Here is a 16,269-nt window from a genome sequence, read left to right as displayed (position 1 = left end):
CCAACACTGACACCTCCCTTTGTAGGATTCCCTTCTCTTTCGAATCTAATTCACCTCGCCCTGCAACCATTTTTGTGTGACGGCGCTTGCTTCCTCCTGGCGGTATTTCAAAGTGTGGCTGGGAGATGATGATGATGATGGTGAGTCAGGAAGGGCAGACAGCTGCCATTTATAGTCCCTCTTCTGGGTGATTTCATTAACTTGGCAAGAAAAAAGGTCCATGACTAGTCTAGGGTATTTTCATGCTTAAAGTGGAGGTCTCCAAGCTTTCTAATTTGAGCCATTTTCAAAAAAAGGCCCTAGAAAACGACAGCTAATGTGTTTTTTTTTTCTATTAGTCAAAGGAAGCTATTTTTCCCATCTTTCTGCGTTTTGTTTCAAGTCCCCGTAAAGTGAAAATAAATCCATCCATCCATCTTCTGAGCCGCTTCTCCTCACTAGGGTCGCGGGCGTGCTGGAGCCTATCCCAGCTATCATCGGGCAGGAGGTGGGGTACACCCTGAACTGGTTGCCAGCCAATCGCAGGGCACATAGAAACAAACAACCATCCGCACTCACATTCACACCTACAGGCAATTTAGAGTCTCCAATGAATGCATGTTTTTGGAATGTGAGAGGAAACCGGAGTGCCTGGAGAAAACCCACGCAGGCACGGGGAGAACATACAAACTCCACACAGGCGGGGCCGGGGATTGAACCCGGGTCCTCAGAACTGTGAGGCAGACACTCTAACCAGTCGACTACCGTGCCGCCTGAAAATAAATATGTATTGTAAATTTGCCACACCCCAGAGAATATTGTTGTTAATAACTCTGCCAATTTTGAATGGTTACAAAAAATTGCCTATCATAGAAAATGAAACTTAAAAATTGTGAAAAATCAAGTCACTTTCTGCTAACAAACGCTGTGGGTATCTGCTGAATGCTCTGAAACCATGTCCTGCTCAACTGTAATTGAAATACAAGCACGCTGACCTGTAAAAAAGGATGGTACTTTGTCTAGCATCTTTCGTATGCCTACACATTTGAGTGGCAAAAATACAGTATATCCATTTAAGGCCTCGGTGGCTGCAATACATCCCATTGGGTCATGTGGGGCTTTTCCACACATTGACTCCCGACAGCAGCCACGCCAGTACAAAGCCCCTATCCACATGCTGTCTCTCATGTTTTGAAAACATTTTTACCCCCTCCTCCGTCTTTGTCTGTACGACGTGCGCACACTCACAGCCGACAACAAGGTGCTCTAAAGGGGCCACAATAGCAGACTATCCGAAAGGAAGATGTATTTTCAGGGTGTAGGTATAGCTAGCTTGCTAACTGCACGTCGCAATTGTGCTGGATAACCGCTGATGCAAACGAAGCCACTCAAGTTATTAGTTATTAGTAGTTATATAGTGGGTGATGGGCGACTCATGCCAGGGCCTGGTCCCTTTTTTAGCCACGACCAAATAAAATCAGAAAAACTGAAGTTGTGAAACGCTCTAGCGCCACAATGAAGTACGACATAGTTACCAGTCTTTGCACGTCTTCAGCATTATCTTCAAACAATGTATTTTGAAACAAATCTGTGAATTCACTTTACAAGGTCTTTAATAAAACTTTTGCAGTGTCTAAACCCGAGTCAGGTTGTCACTACTAAGACAACACCCACTACACATAGTGTGGACACAGAGTGTGGGACAGAGGCTAAGGATGAGAAAGAGAGGTAGCTGACTGTGTAAGAGACGAGCAGAAAGAAAATAAGAGCGAGGAAGAGATAAAGAGAAAATGAGACTGCTTTCTAATTCAGCCATCTGGCTTGCTTTACTTCATTATAATATTTTGGCTCTGTGAGTGTGTGCGCGGGTGTATGCATGTGTATGTGTGTGTGTGTTTGCAAATTTGTAAGTGCCTTCCATGTCACAGATGCCGGCAGAGCAGAGAAGAATCCTCGTTTATTAACAGCTTAATAGAGCTCCATCTGGGCCAGGCCCTATGCTCGTGTTCCATCAGAGACATTCATCACCGAATTGCAGGAATTAGACAACAGCTGACACCGACACAGGCGGAGGTGACCCCGGTGCACTAAGCAACACCACTCACACACCTTGCACTGCATGAAAGCAGTCGTGTAGCCATTGTGTTGAAAAATTCATCGGTGCGATATAAAATGAGGTTAACTAAGATAGCGGATCATAAGCGCGTCTATGTTGCTGATAGCATAGCTTGATAGGTTAGTGTTTTTACAGCTTTGCTATTTGTCCTACTTAACCACAAGCAGACAAGCACAGATGTCCTTTTTTTCCACTGCCAGATATTGAAATTTAGTAAACAGACCTAGGAATGCATCAGTAAATGAGCTCACTTACAAAGAGAAAGGTAAAGGGGAATTTGATTAATATACCAAAAATAATGTTCATTTGGGAGTTAGTTAGGTTTTCCTAAGGTATAATTTTGAAAACTGTCTAAACCTAGATGCCGCTGTGTTAAAAAGATGCTGACTTAGTAATGTATTGTAAGGGACACATCCTACTGCAACAGACAACTTAGCTGACTAAGAAGCTGACTAAGTGATAGGGATAATGATACAGAACTCAAGGGTTTAGATTGGGAGACTCTAGTGTTTTATCTTGATGATAAAGGTATGCCCATTAACAACGTGTGCAAAATCTGTGTGAGGGCAATGCACACACCTCACAGTGCATCATGCCATTTTTAAAAAGCCTTCCAGTAGCTTCAGTATTTGTTTGACGGACAGACGGATGGATGGATGATGGATGGATGGGCAGATGGTGGGTTGGATGGGTGGGTTGGGTTAGATTGGGCTCGTTTGGGGTGGGGTAGGTACTACTTATTCATTCAAATTCACTATTGTATTAGTCTCCACAATGAAAACACAAGACAAAGAGGCATGCCATATTACTAATATGATCTAAAACAATAAATATATTACACATAACATCTATACAAATCCTCACTTTGAAATATAATAGAAAGTCCAAAATAAGGTGAAAACTAGAAACTAAATTAACTAAAACTACCTCTGAAAACCTAACATGTCGGAGCTACTGGAAAGGCTGCCGCTTGCATCAGTGCCGCTGATCAGATTCAAGATCAACAATCATTTGAATAGAACTTAAAAGCAATGCCATGTTTCAAAAAAATAAATGAGACAAAATACAGACAAAATTAACGTGTCTTAAGTACAAGTGAGCTATTACTTTTCTTTCAACAGTTTGTTGTAGTGACAGAAACTCAGCATTCTACAAGTACAAGATTAAACACATACCTACACTATATGGGAAAATAAAGGCATTAGAGCTCTTGCATTGGAGATCATCTGAGAGTACTGAACCATATGTTGTGGCCAGTGAATGAATGCACAATAGAAAAGTTTGAAAATTCAGTCCTGCCTCTTGTAGTTCGCAAATTACGCCATGTGTTCAACATGTAAAAATGTTGAAAAAAGTTTTCATGGCTTAAAGACGAGCTGTACATTCACTGCACTTCTTTTAATTTGGAGGACATCACATCTTTATCCACATGCTCCCATTTTGCTATGGGTCCCTCCATTCAGATGAGGTTGAAGTGCAAATTGGACATCTGGTGCTGTGATGTGTCTGACAATACAGTTGGGCTGCCATTCACACACCACCACTATGAAGACAACAACAGTTGAAGAAAGTGTGGAGGAAGGGATGGGTATATGAATGAATATTTGTGCCGCTGGGGATGTGCATGCACCTATGCCCTCTTACCAACTTACTCTACATTGTGGTTGATAGAAGGAGTTGTGATATTTTCAGGTGAGAAATGGCCAATGGCCATCCATGAATGCTTATTCTATCCTTGTGACGTCTGACCAACCATATGTGCCACATTTGGAGGAAAAATAACAACACAGGGAGGACAGGGTGCAAGCAGTGGACTCCCCCTAAGCTCCAGTTGGCAAGTGAGTCAGCGTGAGCGTCAAGCCAAGGCAACATCATCAGGTTAAACAACCCCACAGTTAACTACAGTACATCTCAATCTGTTCACTCAGTTTCAACGTTTGGTACAGCGAAGTCTTGGTCTTCCTGTTCAAGCCAAAATAAAAGTTTTTATTGCATATCTACCTTCTTACAACTTACAAACATCTTGTCAAACAAAGTCGCTGGAGTCTTTTAAACCAAGACAACAGCTCAGGACAGTGAAATTGCAAAATGCAACACGAAGACTGAAACTCTCATGCATGTATACGGGCTGACTAAGCAGCATAACCTACTATCACAACCAAAACAAATATATATACAGTATACAGTGTTCCCTCGCCACTTCGCGCTTCACGTTTTGCGGCTTCAGTGCTTCGCGGGTTTTTCCAAAATATTCATAAAAAAATAAAAAATACAGCCATATCGGCAGCCATATTACGGAAAGACGCGTTGTTTCATTTTGATGCGCACAAGAGAAGGTTTCCCTGCATGCCAACAAAGAGATGAGTTGACTCAGAGGCTTTGTACATGCCTGTACTGTACTGTACATGCCACGGGCACTCATACAAGTCGCGTGATTGGTTCCCGGCGCAACATCGACCAATGAGAGCACGAGTGGATTTATCCCGTTAGCTGATTGGCTGCGCATCATCGCAGCCTCACCCAGCATCTTCCCTTGTTGTGTCTCGCCAGTCTCGTCCACACTGTTGACTGTCTCGCATACTGTATCTTAGTGTTGTGTTCGTGATAGCTTTTTTTTTTTTTTTTTTAAGCGATAACTTTTTTTGGTTAGTTAAGCCCTTCCAATGCCGCCTAAGCGCTGTGTCCCTGCAAATGCTTCCTCCAGGGCGCCCAAGAGGAAGAAGAATATAATGACCATCAGCGAAAAAGTTAAACTTTTAGATATGATCAAAGAGGGCAGAAGTTATGCATCTGTGGCACGCCATTATGGCGTGAATGAATCTACAGTGCGGTACATCAAGAAAGAGGAAGCAAACATCCGCAAAACTGCTTCAATAACCTTGAATAAGGAAGCGAAACGTGTGGTAACTCCGCGTAATAAGAGAATTGTGAAAATGGAAGCGGCATTGGCATTGTGGATTGCTGATTGCACGGAAAAGACAGTAAGTTTGGACACTAATATGATCAGGACAAAGGCCAAACCTCAACAACACAAGCCTCTTCGCCTATCTCAGAAGGCAATGTTGATGAATGTTAATTACTGTATAATAATGTTAATTACTGTATAAGGTTTTATAATTAAATATTTAAGTAAATACATGTACTGTTGTAATCTTTGTCTCAAATATGTAAAGTATAAATACTGTTTACATATTTTAAACATTCTGGTACCCACATACACGAAAATTCCTCGGGGGGCAAATCCTACTTTGCGGTTTTTCACCTTTCGTTCTGGTCCCCATTAACCGTGAAAAACGAGGGATCACTGTATTCAGTGTGTGTATGTATATATATATATAGATAGATAGATAGATAGAGAGAGAGAGAGAGAGAGAGAGAGAGAGAGAACGAAAGAGAGAGAGAGAGAGAGAGAGAGAGAGAGAAAGAGAGAGAGAGAGAGAGAGAGAGAGAGAGAGAGAGAGAGAGAGAGAGAGAGAGAGTGAGTGAGTGAGTTATAGTTAAATTCCCTTTAGTTGAGTGTCCTTGATAGATGGTAGTGCTTATTCATTCAGATGGTGTCCCTATATTCTAAATCTTCTCAACCTCCTATATTGCTATGTATGTATTTTCTGTCATTGCATGTGCTGATTTCAACACTACCCCCATGCTTCTGACAATGTTTTAATTGTGTGATGAATAAACATTTGCATACATAATGCTTGATGACTATTTGTTTTCCTCCAAATGTTTGGCCACCCACGGATGCCAGAGCTTACATTTAAACCTGAGTTGCTGTTTTCAGAGCCTCTGCTAGTCTGATGCCATGTATTTGTATCGACATCCCCTTTAGATGCTGCTAGATAGTGCATTCACAGGCGGGAATCCCTCATAGGGGGCTGACTCTCAAAGGAGAGCTGCTTTCTTCCTGTGTTTTAAATGATAAAAACAGCCCGGTGCTCCCACAAACACCTCCATCACTTAGCTTTGAACTTCAAAGAATGCACACAACAATTAAAATCTGTGTGTAAAGATTCTAATGAAAAGAAAACTGATTGCAAAATAATATCTGTCTCATTATCTTAATGAAATAATAAATTCCCTGTGCATTAGTTTGGGTACTTTGGGCAGGTCCATAAAGACTGAAGTGGACAAAGAATCCTTTTTAATGCTCCCAATGAAAATGGCCACCGCTAATTTATGCACTTGCCTAGTGCCGTTTATTACGATTAAAATTGGACTAGACTAATATTGGTATTACTGCCAGTAATATTAGTGTACTATTGAATGGTTTAATCGTCACCAATCAGTGCACAATACAATACTGGGTGATTATTAGGCTTTGCACGATCAGGATTTTTGGGGCCGATTACCCATCAGCGAGTTTAAAAAAACGATAACCGATCACATCAGAATCATCCTTATTTGCCAAGTATGTCCAAAAAAACACACAAGGAATTTGTCTACGGTAGTTGGAGCCGCTCTAGTACGACAAAAGACAGTCAATTGACAGAGAACACCTTTGTGACATAAAGACATTGACAAAAAAAAAAAAAAAAAAACTGAGCAATGAACATGATGGAGGAATGTGTCTATTTAAATGACCTGTTCATTTACTGTATATTGCTGAAAAAATTGTATGAACAATAAATAATGTATCTTTGTTCCTCCATTTATGCCAGTGAGGCATAGTTATAGACAAAACAAATGAATGGTCTTCTATTAGATGGCAGGAAGCAAATACAGTAATTAATGTATCCACTTTTTGTGACATTTTTGTTTGTTGGTGTGATGTGAGAATTTTCAATTGTAAAATATGTTCCTTGGCTCCATAAAGGTTGGAAATCACTGCTCTTGTCAGATCGTGTATATCGTGTATGAAATATGAAATAATGTATATCGTGTATGAAATAATGGGTGCTAACTTACTGTAATTAAATTACTTCATTTTTAATTAAATTACTTCACCCACACCGAAACTTTAGAGCATGATTCGACAGAACGGCGGCATGTTTACGTACAACCGTTCGTGCTACCACTAGCTTGCTAGGCTACATAACGCTTTGTTGCCTGCTTGCGAGCAGTATCGTATTAAAAGTACGGGAACATACCTCAAGCAAGCCTTAAACATACATCCTCTCCTCTCTTCAGCACCGGTGACCACCCCATTTTCCCCATTTTGTTCTGACAAACACATGGCGCGATCCATTATTGTTGTCGTCGCCATGGTAACGAGTGTATCCGGTCGCGCTTGAGTGTGATCAGAAAAAACAGGATGTGGTGGTATTGGAATACAATATTTGATCGCAGTCGTCTGACATAGTGCAATTGTGAAAGAGCAAATTTGTCTTGTAGTCTGATTCGGGTATTACGTGTTGTCTGACTCAGACGTGTTGTCTGTTCCACACCGCCATCATCCATCCATCCATTTTCTGAGCCGCTTATCCTCACAAGGGTCGCGGGTGTGCTGGAGCCTATCCCAGCTATCATCGGGCAGGAGGCGGGGTAAACCCTGAACTGGTTGCCAGCCAATCGCAGGGCACACACAAACAAAGAACCATTTGCACTCGCATTCACACCTACGGGACAATTTAGAGTCTTCAATCAACCTACCACTGTCACGTACGTGGTTAAGGCGAGGGCGAGTAACGCAAGGCAAGAAAATGGTGGACCCAATTGCAGGGAAGCAGGGAGGCAAGGCAGGACTGCGGGAGTCTCAAAATAATATTTAATCTTCAAAAAGGGAAAACTAAACAAAGTCCCACAACAGATACCAATCAAATCAAAGTAACAAAGAAACACTCGAATATCTAAAACTGGAAACAAACTATGACCTGTGAGTAAGACGTGGAATAGAAAGGAAGAATGACACTTGACAATAACATACCACAATGATAAAGACAACTGACGACTATGACATGGCAGAGACATGTGACAACGACAATGAACCGACAAGAACTGAAAGAAACCAGGGAACTAAATGCAAACAGATAGACGAGACAACGAGGAACACCTGGACAAGACATGAGTGGCTGGAGAGAGCTGATTGGTCGACACAAAGCAGACGAGAACAGGTGGACACAACAACTTAATGAGCATACGACAAACATGGAACACAGGAAAACATGGAACAAAACTAAACACAACCCAAACCAAAACACAGACCATGACAACCACGCATGTTTTTGGTATGAGGGAGGAAACCAGAGTGCCCGGAGAAAACCCACGCAGGCATAGGGAGAGCATGCAAACTCCACACAGGCGGGGCCGGGGATTGAACCCAGGTCCTCAGAACTGTGAGGCAGACGTCCACCGTGCCGCCCACCGCCGTCATGTTTTTTTTAAATAACTTTATTGGCCGTCAGATAGTTACAAGACAAAGGTTTATTGTTTACAAAAGACACGCGACAAAGCTAAAAATAAACTAGCTTTTGGATTCAAATATACTGTGCACAATGGTGAAGCGCAGTAAATGTCTTTTGCGGAGCCGATCAATGACGTCATTGATCAGATCAGCGAATTATTATGACATTAAAGCCGATCAGCAAAAAATGCTAATTATCGACCGATAAAATCGGTGCAAAGTCTAGTGATTATATATTTATATTGTCTTCACCATCAACGGCCTTGGAAGGAACCAATAACTACGATGTGGCCCATGACGGGTCTGACACCTGTGAATAACTTTGAAGGCATCAGTGGCCATTGTTAAAACACAGTGATACTACAGATCACCTGATCAGTTTACAAGTAGGTGTTACACACGCTATTGGCAAGGTCATTCTTTTAAAGTTCTGTTCCACTCTGAGCCCATTCATAATGCATCTACTTTGGGATTGATTTGGACCCAACATTTTACAAATTTGTGCGGTAAAACAGCTGGTATGCTAGCATCATGAGATCAAACTTGTGGAGAATGAAAATGAAAGGCTGGCTAGCTGGCCGGATTTATTCATGTTCGACAACAACAGTGCATGATATGCAGCGTTGTGCTATCTTTCACTGAACACATGAAGAAGGGAGAAAAAGGACGTGCTTTCTCTATGTATTTGGCATTTCTTAGCAAGACTAACGTTTTGTTCTCACCACAGCAAATGTCAGCTTAAATGGTTATTTGTATTCTGTCAAACCTACATAGGCTACATATTTGACCAGGGCTCATGTATGACCCTGCACAGTTTCTAGACTTCAAATAGCATCCCTTACCTCTCCGAGAGCTTCATAACGCTTCTGATTCCAGCGGTGGAGATCCTCTCGTGCATTGAAGATAAAAGGTTCTCCCGTCTTCATGTGTCGGAGCTGGCCATCTACGAGAGCCACAGAGAATGAAAGTGGTTTAGAAAAATAAAAATAAAAAACAATAGTTGTGATATGGAATAGTCATAGCATAATTGTGTTATAAGAGGTCCCTAATACTGGGCATGCATGACCACTGATCCCAGCTTCATTAATTTCATCTTCCTTGCATAAAAAACGCACCAAAAAAATATTTGAAGGTCGCACAAATGCTTGCCTCAGGATGGATCTGCAATTAAGCAGTTTACGTGAAATTGTCTCAGTTTCTATTAAGAATGTAGTTCATTTGAGGCGGAATCCACCTTCTCCTACTTGTTTCTTTACTGCCACTTTTATGATAGACATAACTGCCTGGACAGTGTGGTTTGTACTGTGGACAGTACAGTATATTCAAGTTTGCTCTTGCTGCATGGTGGTCAGACAAGGCTGATGTTTATTTAGTTTTTTGTTGTTTTCTTCATGAAGTTGTTTCTTTTCAAGCCAATTCTTATTGGTTGGTTTGCATAAAGAATGGAAACAAGCTTTTTGGCTTTGTGTGCTGCACTTTACAAAGTGAGGAAAATAAAAGCTTGGTGCAAAAAAGAAAAAGGTAATGAACAGCTACCTAGTGGAACCACCAAAAAAGGATGCAACTATTCGCCAATGGACGTGGTTATTTCTTCAAAAAATTATGCACCCAGTGATTAATTGAGGCAAGGCATCTTTTTGAGCAGAGGCCACAATCTCCCTGACTCAACACACCTATTTGGGTGACTTTTAAGAACAGTTTTGGAGAAAAACTGCTCTTCAGAGAGAACTTTCATCATTCTTGTTTCTTTTAGCAAATAATTGCCCTTGTATAGCTGGAGAATCTCAAGGTTTATACCGCACCAATGAGGCCATCCATCCTTCGGCTGACACTGCAACACAATAAAAGACTAAGCACTACTAAATTAAATTTTGACCTTTATGACTGCAAAAGTTGTATAAAATAAACCACTAAAAAGTACGCATATGCAACTCAAATAGCCAGAGGGCCCTCATACTTTATTGTGGAAAACAAATATCTAAGCTATTTCTCGTCGGCTACTAAATTCTACCATTTTCAACGTGATACACCTTACAGTCCAAATACAAAGCCTCGGCTTTGTAGGTTAGTTGTTGAACAACGCCTAATCCTAATCTTGGTTTGTCATCGCGTTGTATTCAAAACCCCCTTGTGCCTGTGAGGAAGAGGAGAAGAGTGTTGAGAAGTTAGGATAAAGCACTAAAGTACCTTGAAGAAAATCAATTATGCATTCATGGAGGAGAGAGGATCCAAACACCATCGCCTAAGAGAAGCACAAGGAGCTATAATGAAATCCTAAAATGGGAAAAGTGTATGTGCTTGAGGAAAAGTGCGTGTGCGTGTCTGCATGTGTGAGGGCATGTACAGCTACACCGCCTCCCCCAACACATACTCTCTGAGGAATAACGTTTTCTCAACTTTTCTCCTCTTTTTCTGTCATAATTAGCATTCTGTTCTCAATTTGGCCGCTTAATTAGGTGTACATAACCTTGGATTTCCAGTAATGGAAAAACCGGAGGGCTAGCAAAATGAAGCCATCATCTTCAGTGATTAAGACACCTGCAAACTATTGTACACAGCCTTGTCGGCATTCGCGTCATTACATTGTCAAATTAACATTTTTGTTCCACCTGTCTCGAGCCATGGTAGTTCGGCTGCAACTGTGGGACTGCATGAGAGCCACAATGACTGTGAGGAAGACATGTTGGAGACACCTGCCTCAGGGGGAAAGGTGCCTTTAATAAAAACGCACTTCTTCAAAAATAGGCCTTGGCAGAAAGGGACAAGCTATAAAGCTGGGTAGGGATATGCATATGTGTGTGCATGGAATGATGGGAGTGTATATGAGAAAAACGATACGGAGGTAAAGGGCAGCAAAGGCAGAAAGGTGAAAAAAAAGTGTTCATCTCTTCATGGGACACCTAGCTGAGGCAGGGGAACGGCGCTGGCAGGCGGCATTACAGCGTAAAGGGGTGTGGTAGATTGGTATGTTTCTCTGCATCTCTGTTCTTAGGCACAGTGAAATTATGCAAATGATCTGGCAGGGAGAGGGCAAGGCTGAGTAGGTTTCTGACGGGCCGTAGAGAACATAACATGTCCCACATTCAGCCAGCCAGACAGCCAACAGAGATACTGACAGAGAACAGAGGGAGGGAGAGCTGGAGGGGAATGCTAAGAGCCACAAAACACCCCCCACCTTCTCTCATGCATCTACATTTCCAACCCCCCCTTTTTCACACCTGCTTTGATCAAAGTCAGCCAGGTGAAGTCTAAAGAGACTTTTAGATCATCTGGACACACGTACACACACGCCCCCAAATAAATTTTATTTAGGGTATGTTGTCATTTGCTTACTGGCTCACATAACATGATTTCAGCAAAACAAACTTTACAGAATAACATCACTCAAACTTCACTTAGTCCCTGGAATGAGAAGTCTAGCAGCAAAACCTAATTTGGAATTTAAACTCAGTTACTGTAGCCATCTCTTTTCATATAAACAATAATACTTACATTTTAAAGACAATTGTGGATTCAAAGATTTTAAGGGAGTTGCCCAATGACAAGAAAGCTCAATTGACACAGTCAATCTAGTATCTCCTATTAACTGAGATAAATTTAAACTTATTAGTTTATCACATATCATGTGTGACAGTCATAAGCCACTTTCCCAGTGAATTCCCAGTAAATTGGCATAAATCGCAGAGGCATGACAGTACAGCAAGGATTTATTCACCTGTGCCTTTCAGACAAAAATCGCCAAAGCAAGTGTGCATTAACACAGCTGAATTGAGTTGGCAACATCTTAGCTGGCCATTGTGAAAGATGCTACACATTGTTTTTGCAGTTATTTGTTCGTCTTGATTTATTGTTTCGATTTTACTATTAAACCAGTTCAGGGTGAACAACGCCTCTCGCCCAACGTCAGCTGAGATAGGCGCCAGCACACCCGCGATCCTAGTGAGGAAAAGCGGTTCGGAAAATGGCTAGCTTTTACTATTACGCAATGTTGTAAATTGAGATTTTGAATATTTAATGTGAGTAACGGTAGCATGAACAAAGCAGATACAGTCGAACGTCCATAGTACAGATTATTACGGGTGGGGGGGTCGTCCGATATAGCCAATTGTATGTTACATTGAAGCACTTTTTTAAGGCTATATGCACCCATATTACTGTACAGTACAAAATTATTGTTTTGAAGGTTTTTTTCGTGGCCTAAACTGGCCAGTGCAGTACAAAGTTATTGTAAATAAATATAAAAAAAGCTTGTAAATGTTTGAAATTTTCACATTTCATACAAACTTACCACACCAGTGTTCTTGGTCATGGTGACATTTTTGACGTACAGTACTCGTCATAGGCGAGTCGCTTTCATGAGCCGCGTGGAATTTGTGTGCTTCTTAGTTCCAAATCAGTTGACAAAGGCGAACGGCTTGACAAAAAATTTTTACTGCACCAAAAATAGCGTGTTCCAGACCCCAGAGACGTGTTTGTATTCCTCAGTTATCACTGCCGCCATGCGCGCTCTCTCTCTCTCTCTCTCTCTCTCTCTTTCTCTCTCTGTGCTCTCTGTCTGGGCTCTACGGTACAATAGATTAAACCATCATGAAATGGCCGCCACGTCAGTGCCCATTCAACATGCTGCTGTCACCCGGAATATGCGCCACATTCTCAATACACAACAGCGGCCAACTCTGGAACTAAAAGACTTTGTCAACAGCAGTTTAAGTGACAAATGGAAACTTTTTTAGACACATTGTTCAGTCCCAACGGTCCGTATATCCGATAAAGAGGGGTCCGTTTTATTGAGGTTCCGCTGTATAGATTACTTTCTTGGTTGCTCGTCTATGGACATACTTTTTGCATAAACTACAGGTTGCTTGTCTATGGACATACTTTTTGCATAAACTACAGCAGAGTATTTGACAACATCATCAAACCTTTGTTATTTTCCTGCAAACATTACAAACCATGCCTTTAAATGTGTACTTACGCTCATTGAAGGCATATTCAAACTCCTCCAGGGTTTTGGGGAAAGTGAAGGGGGGTTCATCTTTCTTCATGAGTTCATCTAAATCAATTCTTGACAGCAAGTCTAAGAGAGAGAATGTCATGTTAGATTATTTTATCTTAATCCCCTCAGAAATTTCAAAAGCAAAGCTCTTTATAATTGACTATTTCTTGTCTTACATTAGAATAAACAAAAATTAGGGCCCAACCACAATGGTGAATGGGTCTTTGAGTGATGACTGTAGATAACAATTCAAACTAATAAGCACCAAAGCAAGAGTTCCATCCAAAAATATGCCTTTACATATTTTTGACAGAGTGTGAGATAGGTGTGGCTCTGTGTTGCCTTTCTGAGTTATTGTTTTGTTTTGTTTTTTTTAATGACAAAAACCCCAATAAAATATGCATTTTAGTCTAACTGAAACTGTCCCTAGTTGGTTGGGTGGGTGGATGGCTGAATGGATGATTTTTGTCAATGTTGCTTATGGTAGGGTACCGACCAGTGATGTAATGTACACACACCTGCAGCTGCTCAAACAACATAAACCCATGAGAAAACACCTGCTCCAAATTAGACAATGGTCTAAATATACTAAATTCAATGTGTATCGATGATGAAATATTGAAAAGAAATTGCAGATGACAGCCAGCGGGGTAATGCTGAGGTTACCCTCCTTTTAATCAATTGGTGTAGACCAACGAAACGGTGTGTAATGTATAACTGTGCTTATTTTTTTATGATTATTTAGCTCAGTGATTTTGCTGCCTGGTGACGGCAGTTGTATAGTCTTCGCATGTAGGTCGGATCGTATTCAGTAAATTAATCAGTTCAAATGAAAAGTAAAAATGTATATCAGATATAGGCAATAACTCGGCATTTGGTCCCGCAGTATAGATCCTGCCTTAAAAAGGCATAAGAATTAGCTCTTAATATGATGCACTGCTGTTCTACACCACTGCAAAGAGTGTCAGTCAAAACTGACAATTTTTAGCTGTGTAAATGCAGATGTCTTGACACAACTCCTGTATATGTTTTTTTTATTAAATGTGCAGGTGAAGTACACAGTAATACTGGAACAACAACCAGTAGTGCAGCAATTACTAAACCATCAGGTCAAGCAAGGCTAAAACTATAAGAAGCACTGGCCTACATTTACAACAAACGCGAAACATTTTTTCCATGAAATTATATTGGTTTATTCCTAAAAGTCTATTCTCTTCATTTCATTGCAATTTTCTTGGCAGAACTCCTTCCAGTACCTGTATTTTGTGTTTAGCTTTGTTTTTTCTTGTCCAATCAGCCTCTTTGTTGTGCCATGTCAATCCAATCTGCCCAGGGCCTTCAAAATCAGTAGTGCCGGCATTGGCCTATGTAATGTAAAACTATATGAGCAATGGAACTGTCTTTTTTTAAACAAATCAGATTTCAAATTCACCTTTGAGGGTTAGCTAGCTGGCCCAAAATAACGACAGCATTTTCCCATCCTCTTGTTTGGTCAGAACAAGCCAAGTTTGACAAGCATAACACATCTGCAGCGATTTGCACATATCCTACAGTACATTTAATAATCAGCATCACTGGTGAGTATGATGTATTTTATTCAAATTGTTCACTTTTTTTGTTGTTTTGCTTGATAAATATTGAATATTCTTAACTGTTCCAAATGAGGAAAATTGCATTCATATTGTATTGATGGTTTCTTTAATTGTGACGTGATAGTGATGATATTAAGAGGTTGATGTTGTTGGGCGATACCCCACTGAAGGCCACAATACCAAATTCACGGCCTGCCACTGCTAAGCATTAGCATACAGTGTCTTATATTTGTGTATCATAACATAATCACCCTTGAGCGCTGTGGTTTTCTCTCCATCCTCCTGGCCGGCTACCTGGGCCATGGCGATCAACAATATGCACACAGCTGATTCAGCAGCACAGATCTGAGAGCTAAGCATCAGGTCCCAAAAATCACAGAGATGTCTCCTGTGACAGGTGAGACAATGGGAAAAAAAAATTATGTTAAAAAAAGAAAAAAAAAAAGAAGAGTACTAATTCAAATACATGCTTATCTATTATTCCACAACTGTGACCATGCTAATATATTAATAATCCAGTGGAATTAAATTGGACGGGGGGTGGGGGGAAGCCTCACAGTTAATTTAGTACAACAATGACTCGTGCTAGCTTCACTTAGAAAATGTGTAAATGCTGTACACATCTGCAAAAGGCAGCAAAAGTGTATTGTTATTCGTTTAAAGTCTCCAAAATGTCTAACTCAAAAGAAAGTAGCCCGCCTCCATAAGGCGCCACAGCGAGCGAGCGAGGCCAGTAACGAGTAAGTCGTGCTTTTTGTTTCACGTGCTTTTAAAAGCAAAGCAAGACACGGTAGCTGGACAGAAGACAAGAAGCACGCTGTTCATGTTTGACTCACACGTCTCGAGAACATGCGACAGGCAGGCAGGACACTCGCTGCTGCTGCTTCCTGGACAACCTCTCCAAACAGGAAGTACTCTCAAGCAGATGCGCGTGGAAGGCGCCAAGCTTCCGGGTTACCGGGGCAACGGAGTGGAAGGCTTTTTTTTTTTTTTTTTTTTTCTTAAAGGAACAGTAGCAGCTGCTACAGCTGCGGCTGCTGCTTGCTGTTGAGCCAGCCCTTGAGATGCTTTTGCGACACAAGTTAAGTGTATTTATTGAGCCAAGGACGAACTTGGCAAGTCAGTAAAAGTAGTGATACAACTATTGTACATCAACAAAAGTAAAAAAAAAAAAAAAGTACAGACTCTTAAATGTACTTTGGTCGTTCAAGTTTATTTATAGCCCTTAATCACTAAAGCGTCTCAA

The 16,269-nt window shown here is 41.0% G+C and overlaps 1 protein-coding gene across 4 annotated transcripts in view; it reads right to left on the bottom strand.

The window, feature by feature from the left end:
• The window catches only part of arb2a (ARB2 cotranscriptional regulator A), a 213,512-nt gene extending 197,570 nt beyond the window's left edge, over positions 1 to 15,942 (bottom strand). For all 4 annotated transcript variants that reach the window (XM_061672243.1, XM_061672240.1, XM_061672241.1 and 1 more), the window contains exons 1-4: positions 15,860 to 15,942; positions 15,275 to 15,411; positions 13,411 to 13,512; positions 9,278 to 9,378 (exon numbers count right to left, since the gene is read on the bottom strand). In XM_061672243.1, the coding sequence (XP_061528227.1) occupies positions 9,278 to 9,378; positions 13,411 to 13,512; positions 15,275 to 15,383 (312 nt within the window). In that variant the 5' untranslated portion in view covers positions 15,384 to 15,411; positions 15,860 to 15,942. The remainder of the gene's footprint in view (positions 1 to 9,277; positions 9,379 to 13,410; positions 13,513 to 15,274; positions 15,412 to 15,859) is intronic.
• Between the last annotated feature and the right edge of the window lie 327 nt (positions 15,943 to 16,269).

This window comes from Phycodurus eques, chromosome 3 (assembly GCF_024500275.1).
Source record: "Phycodurus eques isolate BA_2022a chromosome 3, UOR_Pequ_1.1, whole genome shotgun sequence".
Taxonomy (NCBI): Eukaryota; Metazoa; Chordata; class Actinopteri; order Syngnathiformes; family Syngnathidae; genus Phycodurus; species Phycodurus eques.
Note: the sequence above shows the minus strand (reverse complement) of the source record. Positions and strands in the feature narration are given on the sequence as shown.